Source organism: Rhinolophus ferrumequinum, chromosome 21, assembly GCF_004115265.2.
Source record: "Rhinolophus ferrumequinum isolate MPI-CBG mRhiFer1 chromosome 21, mRhiFer1_v1.p, whole genome shotgun sequence".
Taxonomy (NCBI): domain Eukaryota; kingdom Metazoa; phylum Chordata; class Mammalia; order Chiroptera; family Rhinolophidae; genus Rhinolophus; species Rhinolophus ferrumequinum.
In genome coordinates, this window is record NC_046304.1 from 35,867,018 (window position 1) to 35,893,980 (window position 26,963).

The 26,963-nt window shown below is 50.5% G+C and overlaps 1 protein-coding gene across 1 annotated transcript in view; it reads right to left on the reverse strand.

Annotated features, from left to right (window-relative positions):
* Positions 1 to 4,407: 4,407 nt before the first annotated feature.
* The window catches only part of PLXDC1 (plexin domain containing 1), a 62,236-nt gene continuing 39,680 nt past the window's right edge, over positions 4,408 to 26,963 (reverse strand). Inside the window, exons 8-14 of the mRNA XM_033090983.1 lie at positions 22,674 to 22,769; positions 18,539 to 18,620; positions 15,193 to 15,253; positions 14,041 to 14,176; positions 9,252 to 9,287; positions 6,985 to 7,145; positions 4,408 to 5,700 (exon numbers count right to left, since the gene is read on the reverse strand). Coding sequence (XP_032946874.1) covers positions 5,581 to 5,700; positions 6,985 to 7,145; positions 9,252 to 9,287; positions 14,041 to 14,176; positions 15,193 to 15,253; positions 18,539 to 18,620; positions 22,674 to 22,769 — 692 coding nt within the window. The 3' untranslated portion in view covers positions 4,408 to 5,580. The remainder of the gene's footprint in view (positions 5,701 to 6,984; positions 7,146 to 9,251; positions 9,288 to 14,040; positions 14,177 to 15,192; positions 15,254 to 18,538; positions 18,621 to 22,673; positions 22,770 to 26,963) is intronic.

Genomic DNA, 26,963 nt, shown 5'->3' on the forward strand with positions numbered 1-26,963 from the left:
GAGGAGAAATCATATCTGTTCTTTTTTGAGGATTTCCAGACTTTTCTCAGCGGGATGGTGGTGCCAGAATCAAACAACTTTGAAGAGGAAAGACTGAAGCTGGAAGGGAAGGTTCTAACCCAAGACTGGGACTGTATGATGAAATGTTATTGGCCTATATCATGTTTCTGTTTTCAGTGCCTTTACCTTTGTTGGACACTGTGGAAATGATTTAGCTATCTCTAGGCACTAAATGCAAAAATGTTTTATGAACATCAGAAAAACTGTCCCCCAAAGAATGTCTCTTTCGTTTTGGCCATTCAAGTAAGGATTCTCTCTTCCCTTCCCACTTCCCTTCTCTCCAGCCCCCTCGTGGCCAATGAAGTAAGCAGTTGTCCTCCATTCAAGAAGATAAACAGCACGCAGGCAAGGCCTTGGTGTTCTCTAAAACCTTACGGAGACTGCTTCCAAATCCTCATGTGGGAAGGTCACTGGAGTGGTGGAAAGGGGATGAGAAGGTGCCAGCGATGAGGACATTTTCAAGCTCTTGGGGTGTGTAAATGAACAGAGGATAAGCTCACAGTTTCATGAGCCAACAGTGTGTATCTGAAGTTGTCACTGTGCATCTCTTTGAGGCTCTCTGCAGGTGTGGGGGGGGCCTCTGTTTAATTTACAGTCTGCTTCCATATTAAACTGTGGTCACGTCATTCTGCACCTCCCCATGATACACAGGGAACAATAGCAGATGGAAATCGAAGACCTGGGTTTGGGGATTGTCTCGACTACTGTTCTTACTACTGTGTGGCTTTGGGCAAGTCACTTAATGGTGCCTGCCTGGCATACTATAGGTGCTTAATGAGTATGGATCAAATGAACAAACAAGTAAACCACATGTCTGAGCCTCAGTTTCCTCATCTGGGAAACGGGGAATGATGCCTCCCCACCAGGCTGTGATCATGTGGGTAAAACTGTTTCTTAGACGTGTTTCTCAAACACGCTTGTGTTTCACCTGAGTCACCTGGGGAGCTGCTCAATGCAGATTCTGACTCAGGAGGTCTAGGGTAGGTGGGCCTGAGTTCTGCATTTCCAACTAACCACCAAGGGATGCTTAGCTGTGCCGCAGTTTGAATCGCTAGGTCCAAGACACTAAAGTCCTTGAAATTATTAACATCATCTCTTTCGTCGATGGGGTCGGGATAGACTCCAAGGACCAATTGTCCCAGTGTTCTGCAATTTTGGGTTTCCTGGGACACAGACTCTCAGTGCTAGAACTGGGAAAGTCCCAGGCCAACTAGACAAGTTGATCACCCTATCAGGATAATGGAAAAGAAAGGGATGCTTTGGTCTGAACTCAAAACAAAACATAAAACAAACAACAACAAAACACAACAGGTGAAGCTGTTTGCTGAGGAGAGGAGTATATTCCCACCTTAGATTAATTAGTTCCCCCACCGCTTTATTTCACAGAGGCCCAGAGACATTGGGTGACTTAGCTCATATCACACAGCTCTTCAGGGTCAGCGCTGGGGCTACAGCTCCCACCTTCTGACTCCCTGCATAACTGGACTCTTTCTCCACCAGCCTACATTGCCTTCTCTAACACATTCCTCTTATTTTTGGCAAACACAGCATGTTTATTTATAAACTGGCTTGTTTAGAGCCTGAAATTTGGCATAGCTGATTTTGGCTGTGAGGAGTTCATATTTTTTCTCTCTTTGTTTTGGTTTGCTTAACCATGTTTTGTGAGCAAAAAACGCAAAGTAATGAAAACACAATGAGGCTGCTAAAATGGTTCAAATGCAAAGCTTCCAGAAATGTGGCAGCATTAATTTGTACAGATTTATTTTGTAACTTTAGATAGTAGATTAGAAACCCATGAAGTTTACTTCTAGGGATTTACAAACCCCAAATCAATAAATAGGTGGGTCTCTTTCCAGGCTGTTTCTCCTGGAGGTGGGACAGGAGGTTGGGAAAACACCCCTGCTGGGCAGATTAATGGAGGCTGTTCCTGTGCTCCTCTGTGAAGGTCCTTACAGAAGGTGTCAGTCATCTAGATTAAGGTATATGTGGTGATTTGCGGAATGTCACTCAAAGTCCTTTGCACTTTTTTTTGCACACAGCAGAAGTCGTAAAAGAATGTTACCTTTTATTATTAACTCTGAGAATCCAGGCAGAGAATTCACACTAAATCCATGAGTATATTGCATGTAGGACAGCTAGGATGCCCTCAATCCCCATACTACTTCTAATTGTGCTGTAAATTCAGGTAGGTTTTTGTTGGGGAGTGGAGAAGAAGTGAGGATGGAGAGAGAGAGAGAGATAAAATGGTTGCATTTTATCTGTGACTCTACCTGGTGTCTCTTCTCAAGGCCAGGGAGCCTGGGTGCAGCTGCTGATTTGTTACTTGTTTCAGGGCCTGGAGAAGAGTCTTAGCCCTGCCCACAACCAGATGAGTGATCAGCTCAAGCGGTGAACACCATGCTTTTCAAATAGTGTGGTTGGCTGGCAGCCTTTGCCACTGTCTTAATTTAACAAATTGAGCTACAGGCTGAGCACAGCTGTAGCTTCATCCAACGTTTTTAGCAATAAAATGCACATGTGTACATGCATGTGTATTCATATATGTATATGCCTATATATATATATACACACACACAGGAATACATTACACAGGGGATCCCTGGTGAAACACATTGAATTTTAAAAATTGCTTTCATAGGTCCACTGAGAGCCTCTAATAGTGACAAAAGGACATTTTCAACCTCAGGCTGTAGGCTGAGACCTGAAGAAGTGGTTTCCAGAGTCAGGGGCCTGCTGGGCCAAGCAGGTAATAATTGATTTATGGCGGGAGGGAGGTAGCCAGTCAGTCAAGCTTGGAAACCCCATCTGCTACCTGGGGCATTCCTAGGTGCTGGGGTTGAGGGCTGGTCTCATATGCACTCACAGTCTAGAATCATAATCCCCTGGGACCTTACTGGACATGTCCGAAAATCTAGGAGTGACTAAAGAAGAATGAGGTTGTGCTCACAGCCTGATCCAGGGCCCCTCTCACCCTCAGCCTCCTCATTTCCTTTCTTATTCCCATGTTCCGTTGGCTCTCTAAAGAGTCCTGGTGTAAAACTGAGCCTCCCTGAGACCTACCTATTTCTGGGTAAAAGGCAGACAGCTCCCCAGAGCCCTCTTGCACAGGGTTAGAGCTTCCTGTCCCAGTGGGATCCCTGTGAGCTGCCCAGAGCCACCACGGAGGGAAAGGAACAGTCAACCACCTGCTTTCCTTGGAGACTGTATATGCTTGTGGGGTTGACGGGCCTGGAAGTCTATACCCTCTCTGTGGGTGCACAGTACCTGAGATGCTTCTTTGCCTTCCTGGACTGTCAGCCATATGCGGAGGGCTGACCATGAGACCCCGATGTCTCTTTCTCGTCACTCTCCCCAGCTACTGGGCTAACATGCTGTAAACCTTAGAGTAAAACTCTAGGGTCTGTCTAAGAAACACAAGAGTTCCTAAGGATCGATGGGACCCAGCATTAACTCTGTGAGTGCCTGGCTCTGTTTCTTGGGAGCACCGGGCTACATGTTTTGGCTTGAGGAATCCGAGGCTGTTAATGTCTAGAAGCCTCTCTTAGTGACACATCTTTAGTCCTTTCTGCTGTAAACAAACCAGGCTACCTGTTGCCAGACCTCTCCACTGCCCTCCCCACTGTCATCCCAGGGGTCAGCCAGGCTTCTTGACTAGGCCAGCAGAGGCACCGCGGAGTCTTTCCCCACCTGCAACGGTTAAGGCAGAGGCCGAAGTGCGTCACCGCCCCTTTCTTCACTCCCGGTATTCCTTCCGTTTGGGAATCCAGCATGGCTGGCGGAGCTCCCCCTGGGAAGAAGCGCGTTGGGTTTGGGAGTAGGACAACTAGTGGTGTGCATTGCATTGGCCACAACAAAAGCTGCCCCACTGGCCATTTTAGACACATAAAGTTCATAGATGCTTTGCTGGTCAGGCAAGAACAAAAATTGCCCTCCTGCTGGCCAGGAGCGCTGGGAGCCCAGATCACTTCAGTGCCTGGCTGCGCTTCTCTCGTTAAGAGAGCTGTTACACACCTTCCTGTCCCTCCGAAGCTTGAAAAGAAGCCTGTTCTCTCTGCTGCATTGTATTTTTTCTTCCTCAATTCTGACCCTCCCCACAGCTCTTCCTTGTCGGGTTTATAAAATATATCTATAGATAGCCGAGGTCCAGCACGTTTCTTACTCTGATTACTACTGGTGTCCTCATCGAGGATAAACCAGGGAGCATCTGGAAAAGCACCCGTGGAGTGTTTACATGTGTCTGGTTACTTGTGGACTCCCTACCTCCACTTCAGCAGGCTGTACATTTAGACTAACTTCTTTCTTTTGCAGGGTCCTGATGATATGCATAAAAGGGCATGACTAAGGAAAGACTGTGATTTAATATTTATTGACTGCTGATACGTTTTACTTTGACTGAGGATGAGTTATGGATTTTCATTTTAAATCCTCTTCAGAGGCAGCCCTGACTCCTCTCTGAGACAGAATTCCCTTAAAACGAGGTTTAAGTTTGAGAGCCTAAACTCTCTGTCCCAAAAACTTCCAGCAGAACTGGGAGATGGAAGCAGCTTTCCAGGTCAAGGTTTTACGTAGAAAGTCCCTCCTTCCCATGTCAATAGTCCTCTGTTCCAACCGACAGCTTCTCAGCAGATTCCGACTGAAGTTCCCTGCTGGGTATGTCTCAATAAACCACCCTGTTCCTCTCTAATAGCTATCAAAGTCCAGTTCGGAAGAGGAAAAATCATGATCAGGGAAACTCTGCCCTTGGAGGTACTTACTGGCACTGACAGGAGGTCAGTGAATACTCGTGCAATGGATACCAAACGTGCCGTTGGAATAAAGAGCGCCGCGTGGCTCGCCAGGCTGAGTCTGGGCACAGCCAGGGTAAAGCCCGTGACGCGGGCTGCACACACGTTGAAGCAGAAGTACTGGTTCTCAGCAGAAAGGGCAAGTTGAGGGAGCAAAGCCTAAAGATGCAATTTTCCTCACAAGTTCTTTTCTCTCCTGTCCTTTGGCTTTCCTCGGATGATAGAATGCCGTTCGGTGGCTTGACGAAGGGCTGAGAGCGGCTGTACTAGTTTAACAGACGGCGAGAACTCCTCCAGATTTCCAGAGCCCAGAAGCGGGGGCTGAATGTGCCGAATCCATAGTCATGAGGACCAGCTCTTGAGTCTATGGACCCTGGAATGTGGCAGCCCCGATCGAGAGTTCGCTTCTCTTGTGTCCTATGCAGGCATCTGGCCATCTTCAGGTGGGAGGGGCCTCTGGGGCCGCTACAGGGTAGACCATTGAAAGCCCCTTGCATGAAAACAGGATGAAATCAGGTCATGGTTCCTTAAAAACTCAGTGTGGTCGCTTTTCTGCCCCCTGCTTCAATATCTGGGGTGTGATGGCCAAACTGTAGGTCTAGCACCACAAACCACTGTCCCATCTTCCCAACCAGGATATGTTCAGAGGAGAATAAGAAAAATCGCTTCTCTGCTTTGTTTGACTCGTTTTTATTGGGGCCTCTGGGGTCTTCCATCCTACCCTTCCAAGACGCTCTCAGCACTGCTCGGCCTCCACGAAGCCCTCCTTCTCATGGCCTGAGGGCTCCACCTCCGTGTAGGTGGAATGGTTGGGGTGGTTGCGGAACTTAATGGTCGGCCAGTGATGAGGTCTCCGCTGTGGGGGCACAGACCAGAGTCAGCAGGCATGACCTCACCCACCGGGGACCACCACCCCAGGGACAGTGCAGAGCAGTAAGAGTCTTTTCAAGGGCAGTGGGGGCCTATAGAAAGCCGAGTGAAGTTCAGGGACCCTCTCTCCAGAGGGCTCCCTGCTGTGATCCCTCAGCCACTGGGAAACTTGCTGAGGTGTGTGGGCTATAGGACACAAGGTGAAAGCTTTAGCAACATACGGAGTAGAGCCCTGAGACTATGGCAAGTGTGGAAGTGGGTGAGATACAGAATGATCTGGGAGGTTCTAGAAATGCCAAGGTAACACTCCAGACAGTACAGGTACGACATCAGAGTCAGTTGGGGAACTTATGAAAATGCAGATTCCTGGGCCTGCCTAGATCTGCCCCCTCAGCATCCCTGTGGCTGGGGGTCTGTAGTTCCTCAGATGATATTAAGTAGGCTCAGACTTAAGAATGACTGGTTAGGACTCACGAGAAACATGGGGTACCTAAACAAAGAGGAGGGAACCACTTGGACCTCTGGGCAATGTCAGTGGGCTCCTGAACCCTGTGGAGGAGACTGTGGTCACAGAGGTGCCACCACTGTGCCATGTGGAGAGACGATGAGAAGCGGAGGGCTGGGGTAAGGGCTGATGAGCTCTGGGGCCCAGAGGGAAGGGGACTGGGCCTCACTTCCCATGCTGCACCTTGGGCTGGCTCTTCCGAATTCTGAGATATGTAAAACTGTAGCATCCTCCATGAAAGTTCCCAGAGAGAGCAACTTTTATTATTATTATTATTATTATTATTATTATTATTATTATTGTTTGTCGATTCTAATTAAAAAAACCCACACAGCAGCCAAAGTGGCCGACACCTCAGCTCCGTGATGGCTTTGAATAAGCACCGGGCCTGAAATTTGGCCATGAGAGACCATAAATCATTAGCGACTGGCTGGTTGCACAGTCACTAAATGGGCATGTGTGGCACCTTTGGTCTTCTTTCTTCCCCCCTGGGGCCTCTTCTGATTTCACAAGTGGGAGAGCAAAAGCAGACAGGACAGGAGGGCTGGAGGAGTTCTGAGGGGCAGAACCCTGGAAGCTGGGGACTAAAAGGGCCTTCGCCAAATTGAGATGTGCCAAGATGGGATCGAGGAAGGTTCCTTAAGTGGGAAGTGGAGCCAGGCAGGTGGCAGGTAAGGAAGGAGATGGGGGAGGCAGGTACTGAACAGCTGGGACAACGCTGATACAGAAGAAGGCGGCAGGGCTGGGCCCACATTCTACACTGACCTCGATGAAGAAGAGAGCAGCATTGGAGGTGGGGTGGCCGCTGATGTAGATCCCTGCCAGGATGATGGCCATCACGAGGACGACTGCCAGCACGATGCCCACAGTGGTGCCCAGGTGCACAGGGGGGCCCTTTGTCTTAGGGGGCAGGTTGTTCTGAAGGCCTGTGGAGAGACCGTTAGGGCAGGGCAGCTGCAGTGGAGCAGAGAAGGGGGGACCATGGAGTCCTGGGTTCTGAGAAAGTCCCAGAGGTGAAAGCCAACAGAACCTTCGGGCCTATTTACCAAATACATGAAAAGGTGGGGCTGCAGTGGGTGGAATCACGAGCATGGTTCAGGTGGTTTTCCAAAATCGTTTAAAGCTGTGCAAATGTCTAATAAGAATCATAAAAGAAGTCCTCTCTGCTACTCATGCCACATAAGCACTCTTAAAGAAATTCACAATGGGTATGTGATGGTAGAATTTGGGAACTGGAATCTGGCTGCCTGGGTTCCAATGCAGGCTCTGGCACTTACTAGCTGTGTGAACTTGCAAATTATTTCACCTCTTTGTGCCTCAGTTATCACATCTGTAAAACAAGGATAATAATAACCACCTGCTGGGGTTAAAATGAGAGAATTCATATCAAGTACCAAGGACCATGGCTGGTATCTTGGATGACCTCAGGGAATGTCAGGTATTATGATAGCAAAATGACCATATTTTTATCTGTCACTGTCCACTGTCAGACTGTGACCTCTTGGAGGGCGTAGACAGTGTCATTTATTTCTGTGTCCTCAGCTTTTAGAAAAAATGGCCAACCCATTGTAGGAGTTCAGTAAAAGAAATGAGCTAGGTCCTCTGAGGGCTAATATAGCAGCAGGCACTCTCTGAGAACATCCCAAGCATTTGAAATAGATTCCAAGGAGGAGACTGAGTATTTCCATAGACTATCCAGCTGGAAGCTCATCCAGTCTCACCCTTCCTGTACGGCTGAGGTAATGGAAATACAGAGAGGTCAAGTGATTTGCCCAAGGACACAGTCAGGGCCAGCCACTAAGAGGCCTAACTTCCTGATACTACCTGGGGCGGCTATTTGCTTCTTCTTCCTACCCTAAAGGGATGTGGAGATAATACAATAGAGACAGATGAGCCTATAAACAACAGGAATGTCTAACCTTATTTACATAGCTAGTGGACGGGATGGGAGTCAACAGGGGATGTGGCAGGCATCCAAAATCATTGCCCTCCCCAACCCCACTTTTCTGCAAGCAGAGGAAACCCAGGAGAGGAATTACCCCTGGGCACGCCAGTGCAGGGTTAGTGCCTCTATCTGCTAATAGGTGGGAGCGTTGAGGTGACAGGCCCCCAAGCTGGCCTCCCCTGACCTGGCGATCAGCCAGCCCACAGCTTACAGTGACCCTGATGACATGATGGTCAGGGCTTGTGGTGATGAGTACCTGGTACAGAGCGAGGGGAACGTGGCCCGGTTGCCCCACACCCCCACATCCCCACCTGGCTCCCACACCGACTCACACACACTCACACCCGCTACCCACAGAGGTGTAACGGCTCCATCTCCCACAGGAGACCAGATTAAACTGTGCTGCGTTAATAGCCCCTCCTGTCCTGCTGGAACCCCAGACCTCCCAGGCCCTGGAGTTGGAAGGCATTTCTATTTCCCCCTTACAGTGGTTGCAGCAAGGGCCTGAGCCAGCTTTGGGAGAAGGGCAGGGAGGTGGGGCCACTTCAAACCATCAGAGAGGAAATTACTCTCCCAGGTAATCCAGGGGCAGGGGACCTCACCTTCTGGCACCCTATAAAAATTGTGGCAGACAACTTTTGTGTACTCTCTGCCAACCCAGGTTGGGAATCAAAGGAAGGTTAATGTGAGAGAAGCTGCTCTCCAGCCCTCACCCTTGCCCATGGGGGCAAGGGGCCGAGGGCCACAGGCCCCCACACCGCCATGCCTACCCATGCAGCCCTTCCATCCTCCTCTCACTCCTTTTAGGCTGGTGAATATTTAAGAGCAAAGAGGCCTGGAGAAGAAGTACAAGAGGTTCCTGACTGAGAAGGGACATGTCTAGATGTAGACACATAGGGGGCCGCTGCCCAGAAGTCCCCTGCCTTCCCACCCAGCAGACCTCTCTGCGAAGCTCAGGCTGCTGTTTTTCTCCCCACCCCCACTAGGAACAAAAGCAAAGAGGCAAAGTGACTGCTGCACCCTCTTTGGGGGTGGGTCCAAAAGGCAACGGGTCTGATGAAGAGGGGGCAAGCAGCCCTGTACTCACCATCTTCTCCTGCGTAGGGATTCAACTTGGTGTCATCTTCCAAAAGAAAGGAGGGAAGGCACAAGATTAGTGGAATTGTTATGGTCTTTGTCACTCTAGGTCTGGGTGGGACTTTAGGGAGGTTTAGTCCAACCCTTCATTTCAGAGGCAAGAAAACTGAAGCACAGAGAGGGGAGGTGACTTGCTCAAAGTCACACAGCAATGTAATGCTAGAAGGCCCTGAACAAGCCAACTTTTCCTAGTCTCATGTTCATTAGTTCAACAAATACTTACTGACTATCAACTATGAGTTGACCAGTGGGAGCAGGTGCTGAGGATTGACATGGTTTGTGCCCTCAGGGAGTTAACAGGTGGCGGGGGTGGGCGGTGGAGGGACAATTAAAGTCCAACACAATGACGTTCTGACTGGCGGGTCTCACCAGACAAAGGGAGCATGAAGGAGGGGTGAACCATGGGGCTGAGAAGAGGTTTCAGACAGAGGAAAGAGCCCACATGGGTAAAGGCTCAGAGTCAGGAAGAACTTGGCCAGTTGAGAAATTAAAAGCAGTTCCGTATAGCTGGAGGGTGAAGAGGATGAGGGGGCTGGGGGAATGGCTGCTAGGAAACCAAGGTGAGGATTTGTCATTCTCTCCTAAGGGGCAATGGGAAACTGAGGAAGGATTGGAGGAGGGGGTGAATATGTCACAAGATCAGATTTGCCTGGAGACCACCCGCAGGGTATAACGTGGGGGACAGGTTTCCACAAGAACACTCTCTCTCCACCTCAAGGGGTGTTCTGCAGCTTCCTAAATAAGTTCCAGTGATTGATCCTTCCTGTGGTTCTTCCCGCAGTCATGTGGGGGAAAGGAAAGCATGAGTTCCGAGTCAGGAGAATGTTCTAGATGACCGAAGGTGACTGCTTTAAGCACCAAAACTTTAAACAAATTGAACCAGTCCACAGGTTAGGGCCAGCAACATGCATCTCGTTCCTCATCCCCCTCTAGCACCTTCACCCTCCACATCACCTTAAAGGGTTTATTGGCTCCCCTCTATTCACAGGTGTTCAAGGTCCTTGTAATCTGTCCCTAATCTTTCCTCCTGTCACTCGCCACAACTCAAGAGCTCAGGAGTGGCTGTAACAAGCTGCCAAGGCCTTGGCTTGCATGTCTCTGAGATACCTGCATATTCTGTTCCTCCTGCAGGGAATACCCTTCTTCCACTTCACTATTCCTCTTTCAGAAGTGTCAGCCCTGAACTGCCCTCTGCAGTAGGGGTTAGGGCTGGGATTAGGGTGAGACAAGTAAAGCAGGGTCTGATTCTGTCTTTACTTAAATTTTGATACTTTATTCATCATGGAATTTTTAGCATTAATTTTGATTTTTACACATATTGCATTAAAATATTATTTATCCTGATTATTGCCTGTTTTTTTTTTGTTTTTGCTTTTGTTTTTCTTTTGGTGCCTCCTGAAATTTTATATCTGTGTTGAGTGCCTCACTTACCTCACCCCAGTCCTGGTCCTGTCACTTCCCGGAGGACACATGGTACCAAATGCAACTGTACTGTCCCATTGCTTTTGGTACCTGTTTCTGCTGCATGTCAGGTCCCATTGTTTCCCTAGACTGTTATCTCCTCAACACCCAGCCTCGTTACACTGCCTGGGCCTGGACGTGGCATCCTGCTCTGCTATTCATTTCCAGAAATTCTTGAAATACCAAAAAATCACACTAGACAATGGAAGAATAAACTATAAAAAAATTTTTAAATGGCTCCCTATAGGGGAAAGAGGGAACAGGGTAGAGGAGAGAAAACTAGAAACTGAACTTCTTTGGATACGCTGCTTTTGTAGATTTGAATTTGGAACCATGTAAATCATCATTTAACTATAACGTAATTATAAAGAAATCAAAAAGCACCCCTAAATTTGAAAGCAAAACAAAACAGGGAGTTATAGACATAATAGAAAGCTATGCTTTTTTCAGGAATATTTAAACACACCTCCGAGCCTGTTTTGCTACTGCAAGTTGAAAACAATGAATTGGTTCATCAAAAATGACCCTAAACATCACTGGAAAAAATTAACTTGATTCAAATCAACTTATTTCGAATCTAGACCATTGAAAATCCACTGTAGCCCAGACAACATCTACCCCTGGCAGATGAAAGGACACGGTGCCACCTACAGACAGTCCCTCCTACAAAGCGACTGCAGGTGACCACTCTGTGCCCACAACAGCTTTCCTCCCACTCACCAAGGGCTGGTTCCCAGCTGCCATCTTGTTGGGGGGTCCATGGAATGCAAATTGGCTCCCTAAGTAATGGATTGTGGTAGAGGCCCGTGAAAACTCACATAGTGAAGAAATAAGTGTGATGTTTGTTGAATGAGTGGTCATTTTTCTGTATTGTTAGTTGTCACCTTTTGCTGCTGTCAACGTGTTCTGTTCAGCTGCTCATCTGATGAGCCCTTCTATTGCGGTTTTTCCGGGGGAGGGCCTATCTCTCCTTGTAATAAAATGCATGGGCTTTGTGGCAGCTGCTTGCCACTCAGAGGTCACTCTGGTTCACTTAATTGGGTGGTATTCGATTGCAAGTGAACAACCCTTAAAATCCAGCCCCCATGCCTCCTGCTTCCTGGGCCTCCCTGCTCCTCTGCCCGGCTGGTGCCAGAGGGGTCTGCACACCCACCAGCAGCCTGCTGCCACTGACTACTCTGTCCTGCTCAGGGGGTCCCTCTGGCTGCACTTCTGTATGCCTTTCACTCACAGCATCTCCCGGGACCTGAGATAGACGTCCCTCACCTGCCTCCGCTAGCCTCCCTATGCAGTCTATAATCACACAGGGTTAACTCAGGGGTGACTTAAACCACCAAGATGCCCTGAGAAGTGGGGGTGAGGCAAGTCATCATCAAAACGCTTTTTTCTTATAAACATAACTTGATCATCTTTGCCGTCTCTTCCAGGACTGGAAAGACATAGAGCCATAATCATCCTCACTCTAATTAACGTTTTCTGTTTGGGATGATTACATACAGAAATGAGACACATTTCTGGCTGGCAGGATACACACACATAGTAAAACTGGTCAATAGACTGTATGTACTGCCTCTGTGTGGGGACAGCCCACCCCGGCAGTAACCGGGGAGAGATGGACTGTCAGGGGCTGACTAAGTCAGGATTTGAACCCGGTCCCCAGATGTCATATGCTGGGCTCTGCACACCCAGCACAGCCACCTTCTGGGCTCTGACACTCGGTGGCTCACTAAACCCCTGAGCACTGGGTTCTGAGCATGCCCTCGATAAGCACATAGAGTTAACTCAGGGGTGACTGGCCAAGTGGTTCTTCATTGTAAGTGGAATTTCCTTTCATTGGAAGGTTACCCTGGACTGGATTATTAACTCCCTGGAGGGCAAGGTCTCCTCCTGCTCCTTTTTCATTTAATTTATTTAATCCTCCACAGCACCAGCAGGAGCTCCGCTCTCAATACCCAGGCTTTAACCAGCTCCTTGCTATTCCTGGGCAACTTTAGAGTAACGGGAACCATCTGAAGCTGCCTTGCTTGTTCACTTTTGCTATTTTTCCCTGTTCCCTGAATCCATGAAGACCCTTTTCAGCACCAAGAAGACGGGCAAGATAACTGCTTTTGGAGCCAGATGAAACCTAACTCCACCTCTTCCTGGCTGTGTGACCTTGGGCAAGTCATTAACCTCTCTGAGCCTTAGTGTCTCCTCTATAAAATGGGGATAAAAGAGCATCAACATACAGGATTGTTAGGAGAACTAAGTGAGTATTAATGCACACATGTTAGCACCCTCCCTGACACATGGTCAGTGCCCCCCAAACGTTAGCTGTTTCTGTCATTTGTTCATGTTCTTCTATGACTCCCCTATGGCCTGACCCATGGGTTCCTGCTCTAGGTCTCCTTCTCTATGCTGCATTTAGAAAGGCAGGGCCTCCATGGAAAGGACATTCTACAACTTGTCCCTCAGGTGACCCTGAGTTACCTACCTTGCCCCTACGACCCCATTTCCATATCTACAAAATGGGACGGCGGCTGAATAAGGCTTTACAATATTAACTTCTTTCTTTGCTCCTTTCCTCCTTTCTGTTTGTCCCCGTCAAGCAGGTATTTGACTCATGGGAGGTGGTAAGAGCCCATAAGTCTCTCAGTCTTAGCCTAGATTCAAAGTATTGACCCAAAGCCTCAGGATGGCAGAAAAGCCCCCGGGGACAGCCAGGCCTGAAAAGGCAGGGATGGATCAGCAGCAACCAGGATGGTCACAGCTGCCCCACTCAGACCCTCTGCCACACAAGGTCCCAGGGGCAGGGAGCCCAGGCCCAGAAGGGCTGCGGTGGGATTCCTCATACTCCAGCTGAGTGAGGGCTGAGAGCCAGGATTGAAGTATAGGAAAATGAGGCAATCCTTCTCTCACCTCTGAGTGTGTGGACTGACAGGGAGAAGGCCTCACAGGTTCGGTGAGGAGCGCCAGGAAGTTTAGCTAAAAGAGTACATAAAACACCGGGCCCTGGGTTGGACGATACGTTTTCCCCCCGCCACAGTGAATTAATTCCATCCCACAGCCCTGACGTGGGCCAGTAGAGCGGTTAGAGCCTGGGCGTGGAGTCCACTCATTCTAAACTTGGTTCTGCTCTCACCAGCAAGGGATCTCCGCTCTCTGAGCCTCAGGTCCCTCACCTGTGAAAGGACGGGGCGATTCTTATTGCCCGAGGTAATCCCCGTCAGAGACAGTGATGCTCCAGGGCGACAAACCCTTCTCCCTGGCGTCTCTGCCCTTCTCCTCCCCACCCGTACCTTCTGTGGTGAGGCTGTCCATGGACAGGGAGGAGGAGGTGGTGCTGAGGTCTCCATCAAAGGGGCCGCAGGAGCTGTTGGGGGAGGACGAGTCGTGATCCTCATCCTGGAAATCCTCACAGGTCCTGCCCTCTGCCTGGAAGAGAGACGAAGGGCTGTCCTGGACAGAGCCTCACCGGCGGCCATGCCACACCAATGAAGACGGTGGGGGCACTTCCATCCCTCAGCGGCCAGAAACTTTACGATTCCACTGCATGGTCAAAGCATGGTAGTCTACCCAAAGCTGGGCCCTACATGCCGATAAGCCTTCCGTTTTATCCTGAAAGTAAGCATCTTGTTTTACAGGGCAATTTATCTGTCTGCTGCTTCGAATCCTTCCTCAAGGAAGGACCGGAGATGCCAATTTTAAATAAATACAGCAAATCTGTGCATTCACCAACAGCCAACATCAGAAGTGGGCTGCTGGACAAGATTTTTTTTTAAGGCCAGAAAAAGACAGCTCACCCAGCCTTCCTAATAAAACAGATGGTGATGAGTACCTGGCAGTGGGGTCTGGGGGTTTACATTTAAATGCTGGCCCTGGCACCTTCACCGTCTCACCAGTTGTGAGATGCAGGCCAAGTCACTAAACCTCTCTGAGCCTCACTTTCCTGCTCTGATCAGTGGGAACACTGGCCCCCGGCTCCTGGGGTCACATTAAGATGAAATCAGAGCAAGTGGAGGGCGGCGTGCAATGAAGTGATGGGCACACACAATGTGCTTGCATTGCAAGAAGAGATGGAAAGAAAAAGAACGCACAGACGAATGGGTCTGCCTGTGTTAATGTAAGGTGTGCGAATAGGACTCTCCCCACCAGAATCAAAGTGTGGGCCATTCTGGAAAAGTCCAGCAGTGAGAAGGAACCTTTATGGGATTCTAAATGGGAGGAGCCTGGAACAACCCTCCTCAATCCCAGAAACTGCCTCCCTCAAAAGCCTCAAGGCTGGAGCCGCAGCAGTCATTTCACCAGGGCAGAGCCTCCCAGAGGCTCCAAGTCCCAGGTGGAGAGAAGAACTTCACCAAGAGCTAAGGACACTACAAGAGGAGCTCCCAGGCAAGGGGCCTGCTCACAGCCCTACAGCACCCACAGCCTGGCTCACTTAAGCCTCTCACCTCCTGGACACAGCCGTAGGCCAGCCACTCCTGGCGGTAGCGGTCAATGCCACTGGAGCATCTGCAGGGGGAACCAAAAGTCAGAGGTGTGGGGAGGATTGACAGAGAAGCCCTCCCTTTCATTTCTCCCTATAGCGCTCCCATGGTAGTGAGGAGGGGGCTAGCCTCCCAGTGCTGGTCAAGCTCCCCAAGACCACTGGGCAGCTGTGGGATCAGGAGTGAGACCCTCCAGGCTTCTCTATTCCTTCTCCAGCAGGAGGGCAAGATGTTTATGGAGTGCCCACCTTCTTTCTGACCCAGCTCCCAAGAATCAAGGCCACGTCTGCCTGGACAGGTGTGTGTATGGGGCTAGATGGACAGCATGACCTCTAATGACCTTTCAGGTCCCCTTGACTCTGAGCAGCCGTGAAATTGCTAAGAATTCAAAGAAGTCACACACACACACACACGCACACGCGCACATGCGTTCTCATCTGGGGAAGTCTTGTTCATTCACTGAGACCCCTCTTTTATGGAAGGGCCTGAAGTTGGCGAGGAGAGGCTGGGAGAAGACGGGCATCAGCAGGCTTAGCCAACATCTTCCTGTGTGACCATTAAAGGGCAAAAATGAGGGTCCTGCCACAGGCTGGGAGAGATTGACAACTGGCTGACCAGGGTCCCCTGAGAGGACACCATGCAGCTCCGCTGGGCTGAAAGACGCCAAGCGCTTCCCTAGGGAAGGAGTGGGGGGCATGACGATGAACCAGAGAGTGTTCTCCATGGTATCACACTGATATTTTCCATCGTCACTCTCTGGTGCCAGGGGAATCCACCAAGCTCTACGCAAGTGTAGGGACATCTATCTGTATGGAAAGGATAACATCATGCGCCACCCGTGCTGAGAAAGAATTCATAGCTAGTTAACTTTCTGTCTCAGCAACTGCCTGCCCACCTGCCCGAGTCCTGGGAGGCTGAGGGCTGAGGCTTTCCAGGCACTGTCAGCCTTTCCTTCCGAAGCTGCCTCTGAGCTGGTCCTCCTGCAGCAGGCCCGGCTGAACTGAGCCAGCCACACTCCCCTCTCAGGTCCTTCATGCCCACTACTGCGGAGGATGGGAACTAAAGTTTCTTTTAGGCCACAGTGATTCTTTCAAGGACTGAGCCTTTGATGTAGGTCTAAGAGCATCACATTCTAAGCCCTGAGACAACCAACCCAGATTCAGAGAAGAAGGGCATGAGAAATGGCCATTTATGGGGTGCCTCCTGTTGCCCCAGCCATTTGCTGCCCCTGCACCACCTCATGGGACCCTCACAATGGCACAGGAAGGCAAGGATTATGTCCCTCATTTCCTGAGCCAAATCCTGGAGCTAAGGTCACCCTTAGACGCCAAAATGGGCCATGGGGGGACGGGAGGCAATGTGGGATGAAAGAAAGACACCTGCCATGGTAAGTGAAATTGTCTAAATCAGATCTGGGTCCAGGGCAGGGAGGGGAAGCCCTGGGAGGCTGCAGAGAGCAGAGTGGGTGGGAGGGAAAGGGTAGTAGAGCTCCCACATGGTGAGTGCCAGTAGCTGTTGGTTGGAGAGGCCATGATGGCCAGCCCCAATGCACCAGCCCTGCCTTCTGGCATTTTAGGGACCTGGAGTCAGCTCTTAGTTGGAGCTGAGGCTCCAGAGAACTGGCAAAGAGGAGCGCACATTGGGGTGAGCCAAGGTCCATGGGTATCTGTGGACTGGAGGTTTCCAGAACCACGTCAGCCTTGCACGCTCTCATGAAGCATCTCTGTCCTGCAGCTGACATAACCACAGCATAGGCAGTGTCTACACCCAATGCCCTGCCCTCCCTCAACCTGACCAACCTCATTCAACTGTCATGGTCTCTGGGGCTGGGCATATGCGTTAAATGGGGCTGTGTCAGTGCGAGGGTTTGCTTCCATCTGACCCATTTTGCAGTTCTCATGGCTCAGCTCTTATTAGACGCTGAGTCATATGGTGGCAGCCAGCCTCAGGATTCCAGGGCTCATCTGAGGTCATCTGGATTCTCTCCCCACACTGAGATGGTGGCTCTCAAACTTGAAAGAGCACAAGATGGACCATGCTGTAGGCACTACTCCAGGAAGAAACCACTTGGGGTCTAACCTGTGTATTCTCTCTCAGGCTCTGTGCCTTTCATGGGAAGGTCCCTGAAAACTTTGCAAAAATGCTGTTTGGTATTTGAGTAGTTAAAACAACAGCGTGTTCCTCACCCACGTCTCTCCAAACCATATAACTCCAATCTATTTGACAGGGAAAACAAACTGAGGCCAGAAGAGAGTGAATAAGAGCTGTGGGAGGAACACCTGGGAGGCCTGATGAGGGCCCCCATGTCCTCCCAGCTCAGAGCTGTGTCCTGTGTGTGAGGCGACCATCCATACACGCAGTGGCTTCTATTTCTACAGCAAGATTTTGGAAAGGAGCAAAGGAAACCCTGACAGATGCATGACAGCTGCAAGGAACTCAGGGACTCGATAAAGTTGCAATTTTCAAGAGTTCGCAGGGCTTCCCACTCACACGAGAGCTCTTATCCCCAAAGAAATTCCTCTTTTTTTCCTCCTGCCATTTACTTATCTTGGGCAGGAGAACAGAGCTCAACTTCTGAGTCTAATTTGTGAGGAAATGATCTCAGAACAAGGAGTGGAAGATGAGCTGGATTTAAGAAATGTATCCCTTAACCTGCATCTCATCCAGAATTTTCTGTGCTCCTAAAACTAAGCAAACACAGCTTTGTAACTTGCCTAACTGTCCACAGAGGCCTAACATTTCCACACCTCTAGTTTTCAGGAAACCCTGTTGCAGCCTGAAAAAGATCTTGAGGTGGTGTCCTGGGGTCATGGAGCTCTCCCCCAACAGCAATGTGTCTTTGGATCACCCCGTCTGAGGAGCCGGCAGATTTCACGCGTGTGTGCTGTTGAAATGCAGCCTCCTGGGCTTCCTGATGCAGGGGCCGGGGCGCGTCCCAGGGATCTGCATGTTCACGTGATCCTAGCTGATTTTAGAATGCCTGCAACTGTGGACCACTCTGAGAAGCCCTGCCCTCGGATGAACCAACCCTTCCCAGGTATGAGGAGGGAGCTGCAGTAGCTGGAATCTCTGAACGGTCTTTCAAGAGCTTCGTGTGAGCACAAGAACCCTGCCATACAGTCACCTTGATCAGCCAAAACCCTAAGGAGAAACTCACTTCTGTGATGTTCTTGTCCTATGGCCAGAGTGGACCGGCCAGACATGCCCTCGTGTTGGCATGAGGCCTGAGGAAAGGAGTGGAGCTGTGCTACCCTCTGCCCCTCCTCCACACTCTGCTGGCAGGAACCCGAGGGTCAGTGTGGGCACAAACCTCTGGAGGACATGGCACCAGCTGCAGTTGAAGGTCAGGTCCGAGGACATGCAGGTGTCACAGCTCTGATGCTGCAGGCAGGCTGCAAGAGAGAAGGCAATGACCGCTCCGCACCAGGCCCCTCACAGGCCTCCAAAAGGGCACCTTTCCTGAATGCAGGGTCCTTACAGAACTGTGGGGTCTGACTCTCAGGGACCTAGACGTCATCAACACCACCGTCACTTGAGTCCAGCCCTGATTCCTCCGTCTCTCCCTTCCTTCCTTCTTTCTGTCACCTTCTTTCTGTCACCAGGCTGTCAGGCCCTGAGCTGGTGGGGATTCAGCGTTTAGACCTGGTTCCTGCCTTCTTGGGCCTTATAGTTATCTGGGGAGATGGACATCAAACAAATAATCACAAGAAGATAACCATGTAATTATTATTTTGATGAGGTTTATGAAGGAGGCTGCCCTAAGCGTGTACAAAGGGGTCTCTCCTAGTCTGGGAAGTGTGGAAAGGATTTTTTAAATTGAGACACATTGATGTAAGTTTCAGGTGTACAACGTATCTATTTGATACATTTATATTGCAATATGATTGCCATTGCAGTAACACCTCTATCATGTCCCATAACCATCATTTCTTCTTGTGGTGGGAACAATTAAGATCTAGTCTCTTAGCAAGTGTAATATTTATAATACAGTTTTGTGTCTATAATCACTGAAAAGAATTTTTTAAGATGTTCCCGGTTTGATCCCCATCCAGAGCTGGCGGGGAGAACTCACTTCCCGCCTCTGACTCAGTCCAGGTGGAGGGATTGTCTCAGTGCCCGCTCCTGGCCTCTCTTCACCTCCTCACTCGCCTCCTCACAGGGACATCTGAGTTTGTGAGGGTAAAACAAGCGTATGTAATTCCATTCCTTCTTCCTCTCCTCTGGGAAATGGGCCACCCCTGGGGGTGTGCTGGCACCTCTGCTCATCCAGGCTCAAAGCTTACGTGGGAAGTTACTTAACCTCTCGGTGCTTCAGTTCCTCATTTATAAAAGAAGGATCGTGATGCTATCGCTTGGTAGAGTGTGAGGATGACATGAGATACAGACTAGAGGGTTTAGAATAGTGCCGGCCCCATGGTGAGCCCAGTGAATGCTACCTGCTGTTAGTGACTGTGGTCTTATTCATTTCTGTCAATATCCCTATCAGGCACTCATTTACTCATTCATCCAGCCCGTCATTCTTCCAGCAAATATTTATTGAGTGCCTGACAGGAACCAGGCACTGTCCCAGGTGCTGGTGATACAACAACGTACAAGAAAAGACAGCCCACGGTCTAGTGGAGGAGACAGGCAACATGTACACAGACAAATAGATCTATCTGGGGTTTCCGGTGCTGAGAAGGGCTGTGAGAGAGTCGAGGAGAACAGGGAGCTGCAATGACCATGGGGGGTGTGTTCTATCTCGAGAGGTTGTGGAAGGCCTCTGAGGGGACGACTCTTGGGCAAAGACCAAGAGAAGGGAGGAAACGAACCGGCAGCTCTCCTGGGGGAGAAGTCCAAGCGGACGGCCCTATCTATGCAGAGGCCCGGGAGGAGCACCCCCCAGGCGTGTTCCCAGCAGCAGCCAGCGCACTGACAGGCTGGGCAGACTGGAGAGGCGGAAGGTGGTAGAAATGACGATGAGGGACATGTGGGACCCCCCGGGCAGGGCAGAGTCAGTGGGCAGAGAAGTCAGTGGCAGCAGGCTGCTGGTGGGTGTGCAGACCCCTCTGGCACCAGCCGGGCAGAGGAGCAGGGAGGCCCAGGAAGCAGGAGGCATGGGGGCTGGATTTTAAGGGTTGTTCACTTGCAATCGAATACCACCCAATTAAGTGAACCAGAGTGACCTCTGAGTGGCAAGCAGCTGCCACAAAGCCCATGCATTTTATTACAAGGAGAGATAGGCCCTCCCCCGGAAAAACCGCAATAGAAGGGCTCATCAGATGAGCAGCTGAACAGAACACGTTGACAGCAGCAAAAGGTGACAACTAACAATACAGAAAAATGACCACTCATTCAACAAACATCACACTCATTTCTTCACTATGTGAGTTTTCAGGGGCCTCTACCACAATCCATTACTTAGGGAGCCAATTTGCATTCCATGGACCCCCCCCCAACAAGATGGCAGCTGGGAACCAGCCCTTGGTGAGTGGGAGGAAAGCTGTTGTGGGCACAGCGTGGTCACCTGCAGTCTGTAGGAGGGACTGTCTGTAGGTGGCCCCGTGTCCTTTCGCCTGCCAGGGCTTTACAGGCCCTGGAAGGGTGAATAGAAGACCACAGGCAGGAAATAAGCAGAGATCGGCCTGGCCTGAGAAAGAGCTCTGGCTATTTTGTCCCCTTGTATATCCAGAAGGCCGAGAGCAGTGCCTGGCATGTGGTAGGCAGTTTACATGTTTCTAGAATCGATATATAGACGCTATTGTTACCCCATTTTACAGAGGAGGGGACTGAAGCTTGGAGAGAGTCATGGAGCTAAGAGGGGTAGGTCTGGTTGTGAACTGAGATCTGTCTGAGCCGAGAGCTTCAGCTCTTAGCCTCTGTGGGGTACCCCTACCCCAGTACCCACCCACACCCCACACCACCTTTTCGTGAGCCTCTTCTAGAAGAGGGACCCGCCACAGAGTGCAATGGCTTGGAGATGGCTCACACCTCTGGAAGAATCTTGACTAAGTCCTCTCTGACCCAAAGGTAAGGGAGAGAACCTGGGCTGGGGGACGCAGAGTTTTCTGAGGGCAAAGCTAACCGGCCTCCCAGGGCCTTCAGTCATAATGTTGGTAGCACTGTCCCCTGCCCACTAGCGCACCCACATGGGAGCCCATGGCCTGGTCATTCTTCGTGACACTGGAGGCCCCTTAAATGGCTCCAGTTAAGCTGAGAACAAATCCTGGGAGCCTTGTGGGGTGTTCATAAAACCCACTGACCTTTATTTCTCTTCTGCATTTCAGGTGTCCTGCGTGCTAGTAAATGTTCACAAAATTTCCTGGAGGTGTGGGAAGTGGCTTACATGTACAAACAGTGGCCCAGAAAGCATTCCCAGGACGGCTCACTTTTTCCGCCCGGGGAAGTTAGCCCTGTCCTTGGATGTCCTTGTTCCCACATGAAGTTTTATTCAAGTCCTAGGACTTGAGGTTTCCTCCCACCAGTCCCTGAGGAACCGCTGGTTCTCAGGCCCCAGGCCTCTCTGGACTAGAGGGAGGGTGGCTGGGGTGGGGGTGGGGCTGTGACCCTACACCGTGTTCCAGCCCTGTGACCCCATGGTGTCTGGGTCCTTCCTCTTTTCCAAGGAAGGACACATGCTGAGCCCCGACTGAGACAGCAGCGGAGCATTGGAGAAGAAACCTCCTCCTCTTCTTTCTGCACTCCCTGCTCCGTGAGCCCCCTGGGAAGAGGAAAGGAGGGAGAGAGGCAAGGGAGAGGCCGTGGCTTCAGAAGCCGGAGGGACCGTGAGACAGGAGAGGAAATTAAAACGTTCTTTAAAAATGTAAGAATGGGAGCGTGGTGCTTCTTCCCCTCACTCTCCCCAGGGGTTCCGACCAGATCCTGGAGAACGTCCAACCCTGATCCTGCGGGATCCACAGCAGCAACTGGGGCCATGGCTGTGGGGGGCCTTCAACTATAGGTGAGGGGGCACCAAGGGGAGAGAGGGCCGAGGCCCCCTGGTGCTGGGAGAACTGCTGGTGAAATCCTTCTATGGCCTTCTGCCTGGACTCCAGCGTCACCTCTCCTCTCAGGACAATAAAATGATAAACTTACGGATCAATTCAGTTCCCGGATTATTTTTCCTGGGTGCTCAGTTTAAGTTCTCAGAGGTACATCTTTCCTGGGTTTCAATTATGTGTTAATAACAATAGGTGTATCTGTCAAGCACAAACCACACCCCAGGCCTGAGATGTGCCAGTTAGTGTCAGAGCCGCCATTTACGTCCTCAACTCTCCCTACTGTGGTTCTAACCCTGACCAAGGGTGTTGGTGTCAGGCCCATGTGACAGACGAGAAATGAAGGTCCTAAGATGTTAGGTGGCTGTACCCACACAGGGGTCAGTGGAAGGCACTCTGTTTGACTCCAGAGCTCTTTCCAGCACTGCAGAATGCCTCCTCCTGTCCTTGGGAACCACCCCTACTTACTTGGCAATGGGGTGAACTCCACGGCCGACGTGCTGGTGACTGTGCTGGGATCCAGCTCCACACGGTGGTATTCAAAGATGGCCCTTCGCCGAGATTCTGAAACAGAGGCAGAGCCTGTTGTTAGGAGCATCTCATGGGCTGTACCTGGGAGCCTGACAGATGGGCAAGAAAGAGGTTGTAGCAAGTGGAACTGAGGGCAAAAAAAGACACCCATCAACCTAGGATAATGACGTTGGTGCTGCAAGGACACAAGAGGACAGGAGGTGACCTTGAGAAGAGAGCTTTGTGGTCAGGACATAGGAGAGCCCACACTCCTGTATGCCTCTGTGGCTTCACAGCTACTGCTCCCTTGACCCATAATGCATTTCCACCCCTTCTCTCCCTGTCCAGCTCATCCTTCTAGAACCAGCTCAGGGGCCACTTCCTCTGAGCAGGCCCTCTTGACCATTCCCTTCTCTTCCCCACTCAGGCCAGGTGCCCTCCTCCCACTGCACTCACCACCTCGTGTGGACATTAGGTTTTATTTGAAGGGCGGGAGCATTAGACTGTGAACGTCTGGTCCTGAACCTGACCTACAGTGAACACCTGTACATGTCTGCGGATGGACAGGCTGAACTAGAAGAAATTCTCCCCTCCCGGATGGAGGCCAGGGTGAGGTTCAGGGCCTGGATCCAGGCTTATGTCCTGCCTCGGTCCCTGCAGAAACTTCTTACAGGATCTCAGAGCCAGGAGACCCGAGTTCTGATTTGAGTTCTGCTCCTGACGTGCTGGATAAGCTTAGGGCCCGGTTTCTTGTCTGTGAGGTGGAAAGACAGAAACACCTGCCACAACACCTTTGGGAGGAAAAAACCTGGAAATGAAGATGAAAAGACTTTTCCTAAAATGGCAATCAGAGATGCTGATATTTCACATCACATCCCCATTCCCACCCAAGAACTATGACTTGGGCGGGTTTCCTCTGTCTCTGAAAGGCAGGCAGCCAGCCACTAAGCTTTGTGAATGAGTTCTCCATGAGGGGAAGAGGCCGCTTAGTGTTTGGTCACCCCAGCACCCCTTCTTCCTTCTGGACTGCTTCTCTAATTCCCTTTGGGGGAACTGCCCTCAGCCCCTTCCTACATGTGGTCTGCAGGAACTGCCATCTTCCTCCATGACCCTGTGTCTGGCAACATTGTGATCGGTCCAGGGCTGGCCATCTGAAGGAAGCCGGACCAATCAGAGACCTTTCCTGGAACTTTTCAACTGTAACCAAGAGACCCTTTGCCCTCTAGTAATGAAGCTGAGAAGATGCAAGCTAGGAATGGCCACAGTTCCAGTCTCATGCGGAAGGCCAAAGAATGAAGCCACTTCATGGAGAGAAGCAGGTCATACTGGTGACATTCCAGGCTCTGGAGTTCCAGGACCTGCCCTGGTCCCTGTCTTACCAGTTGTCACCTCTTCCTCTGGCTCTGTGGGCTACTTCAATATCCCCAATGTACCCCCTTTTCCCAGCTAGTTTGAGTTGGGTTTGTGTCACCAGAAGCCCAGAGTAGGTGAGGATATAATTTTCTCAGTCAGCTGAAGGTGGTTTGGAGGAAAGTTTCCCAAGGTGGCAGAAGAACTCAGTAGGGGCATCCATCAAAGAGAGGGCACCCTGTGCAGCTGATGGGTGTCCCATCCCTCTGCTCCCCTGCCAATATAAAGAATATGGGGGAGTGTCCACTGCTTCAAAAATATCTGGCTCATCTACGTTTCTTTCGTTTACTTATTCCCCAATCTGGAATTGTTTCCTCCCACTCAAACCATGACTGACCCCCCCAGCCGGTCTGCCACCCAAGTGTGCTCTCTCCCCAGCACACCACACTGCCCCACTGAAGAATAACGGGGAACACCTCAGCCCCTGAAATACCTGAAACCACAGACACATCCTTGAATGTGTATTCATGCAAAGAAAAGGAAACTGCTTTGGCACTGATGCCAGCAAAGCTCTCCTGGAACTAAACAAGAATCTGCAGCCCCACCTCAGAGGCGTGCGCCTAAAATGCGGGCACTACTTACCTCCATGTCACCAGGAAGATCTGTCTGTTACCCACGGGTTAAGGTCTGCTCTGGGCAGAGTGGGAAGGGGAAAGAATGTGGAGAGACCGACAGGAACATGCAGGAAGAGAAGCTCTACATCGGGAGAGACCACACAGGGAGGGGAGGGTTAGGCTCTGTCCTTACCACTTGTGTCCCTTTGGACAAGGGACTTAAGCTCAGTGGGACTCATCCAAAAATGAAACTAGTTATATTATACTTATGGGGTTATTCTGAGAATTAAAGTATGTAACTGATGTACAGCAAGTACCTGGCCCAGAGAAGCCACTTAAAATATGTGAGTTCCTCTATCTTCTCACCACCCCCTCCTTCTGTGTGTTTGGTTTTCTTGTGGCTGAGACTAGAGCATATTCAGCCTCTCCCAACCCCTCAAACTCTACCCTCGCTAAAGAATATGAGAAAAAAGGATGGTTCATTTTTTCCCTCCCTCCTCCCACCCCCCATAGCATAGTTTTTGTCAGGGAGTGATTCTTAAGTGGGTTCCTCAGCTCCTCAGGAACTCCTGAGAGGCTGCGGATGGAGTGAGGACACCCAAGAGGCAGCCTGGCCACAGGGCTGTGCCAGCAGTCTGGACATCCTGGTCCCCCAGCTTCACAACTCCCAGACTCAGGTGCTACCCCCCACTGCCCACTGTGGGCCTCTCCCTTTCCCCCTGTTGGCTGCCAGGGTCCAGGCTGCTCGCTTCTCTTCCCGTGAGTGCTGCCCCCTACCCTTGTTTTCCTGGTCCAGATTGGATGATGTTTCTTGCTTTTTCACCCCTCCCCCCGCCCAGAGTGAACTAACAGGAGAAGTGGGGGAAGGTCAATGCCAAGGTGGTGAACGGGCCTGGTGGAACTTCCCACACCACCTTTGTGGGCTCTTCAGAGAGTACTTTTATCTCAGAGTCCCTCCCCCACCCCCAACCTACTGGCTGCCATGCAGAGGGGCAGGAGGAGGCCTTTGGACTTGGCCTTCCAGGGAGGATGAGCACTCCAGCCCCAAGGCACCCTCCGTCCACCCCTGAATTGGAGCTAGACAGTTTGTAATGAAATCCAGGCCTCCTCCTGCTTTTTCTCTGCTCTTCCTTCTTTCTCGGGCAGATCAAGGGACTTTCTGCTTCTAAGGAAAACAGCTGGAAAGGGTGGGGTCCAGGCAGTCCTGAAGGGTGCCCAGCAGGAGATCACCACCCCTGTGTGGGCTTTATGAGTGAAGAGATGGGCCACAGGCTTCAGAGATTCAGACATATCAGGTTGAGAGCTGCGATAAGTTGTTTTGCCCTTCATTTCACAAGTGGGAAACTGAGGCCCAGGCAGATTAACCCATGAACTGATGAAACTTTGCGTAAGACTTTATAATTTACCAGGCCTATCCACAGCCTTAAAGGGAAAAGAACTATTTAATGAAAAAGCTCATATAAAAGCTCAGCACCACCACACACCATATTCATTCACTTGTTCAACACACAGATATGGCACCTGCTCTGTCCAGGGGCTGTGCTAAGCCCCGAGCCCTCAGTGACATGCAGGACAGAGGTGGCCGTGCCCCCACAGGGCTCACATCATTGGAGGGTACCTGGATCTGACTCCTCCCACTTGCTCTCATAACTTTCTGAGGCGTCCAGACAGACATCACTGTTCTCCCCATTTCACAAAGGAGGACAGTGAGATCAAAGAGGGAACTCATTTGCCCAAAGCCACACAGCTTTTTGTTTTTTCCCCAGAGGCCAGACTTAAAACTCAAGCCTGATGTCAGTGCAGTTCCAGAAATTCAGCAAAGCCATGTGTGTAGAAAAACGTTTAACCACTGGCTCTTGGCGTGGGGAGGGGTAGGAGCAGGGAGGGACCCTCACTTGTAGCATTGGCTGATTTTTGTGGCAAAATGACTGATTTCAAGCTCCCAATTGGGAGTCACTGAGCACAGAACTGGGAAGAAAACTGGCCAATTTGCTCTTCTGAATCTATACAAGTGTCTCCAGCACACCTCTGCTTACAGTTTCTTTAGTTGTATTTCTAAAAGACTCCAAGGGAAATATTTACAATTAAAAAAAATATCACCAAACCAATGTCCCAAAGATCTAGTAATGGTGTGTTGATTTTTCTCCTAAACAAGTCTGAGAGAGAAGAGGCCCAGGAGGCAAACCTCCTACATATCAGGCAGTAACCGCCAGATGTTCACAGGATTACCAGGGTCCTAGGTAGGAGAGGACTCTCCACCAAAAGCAGAAGGAGCGAGGTTCAC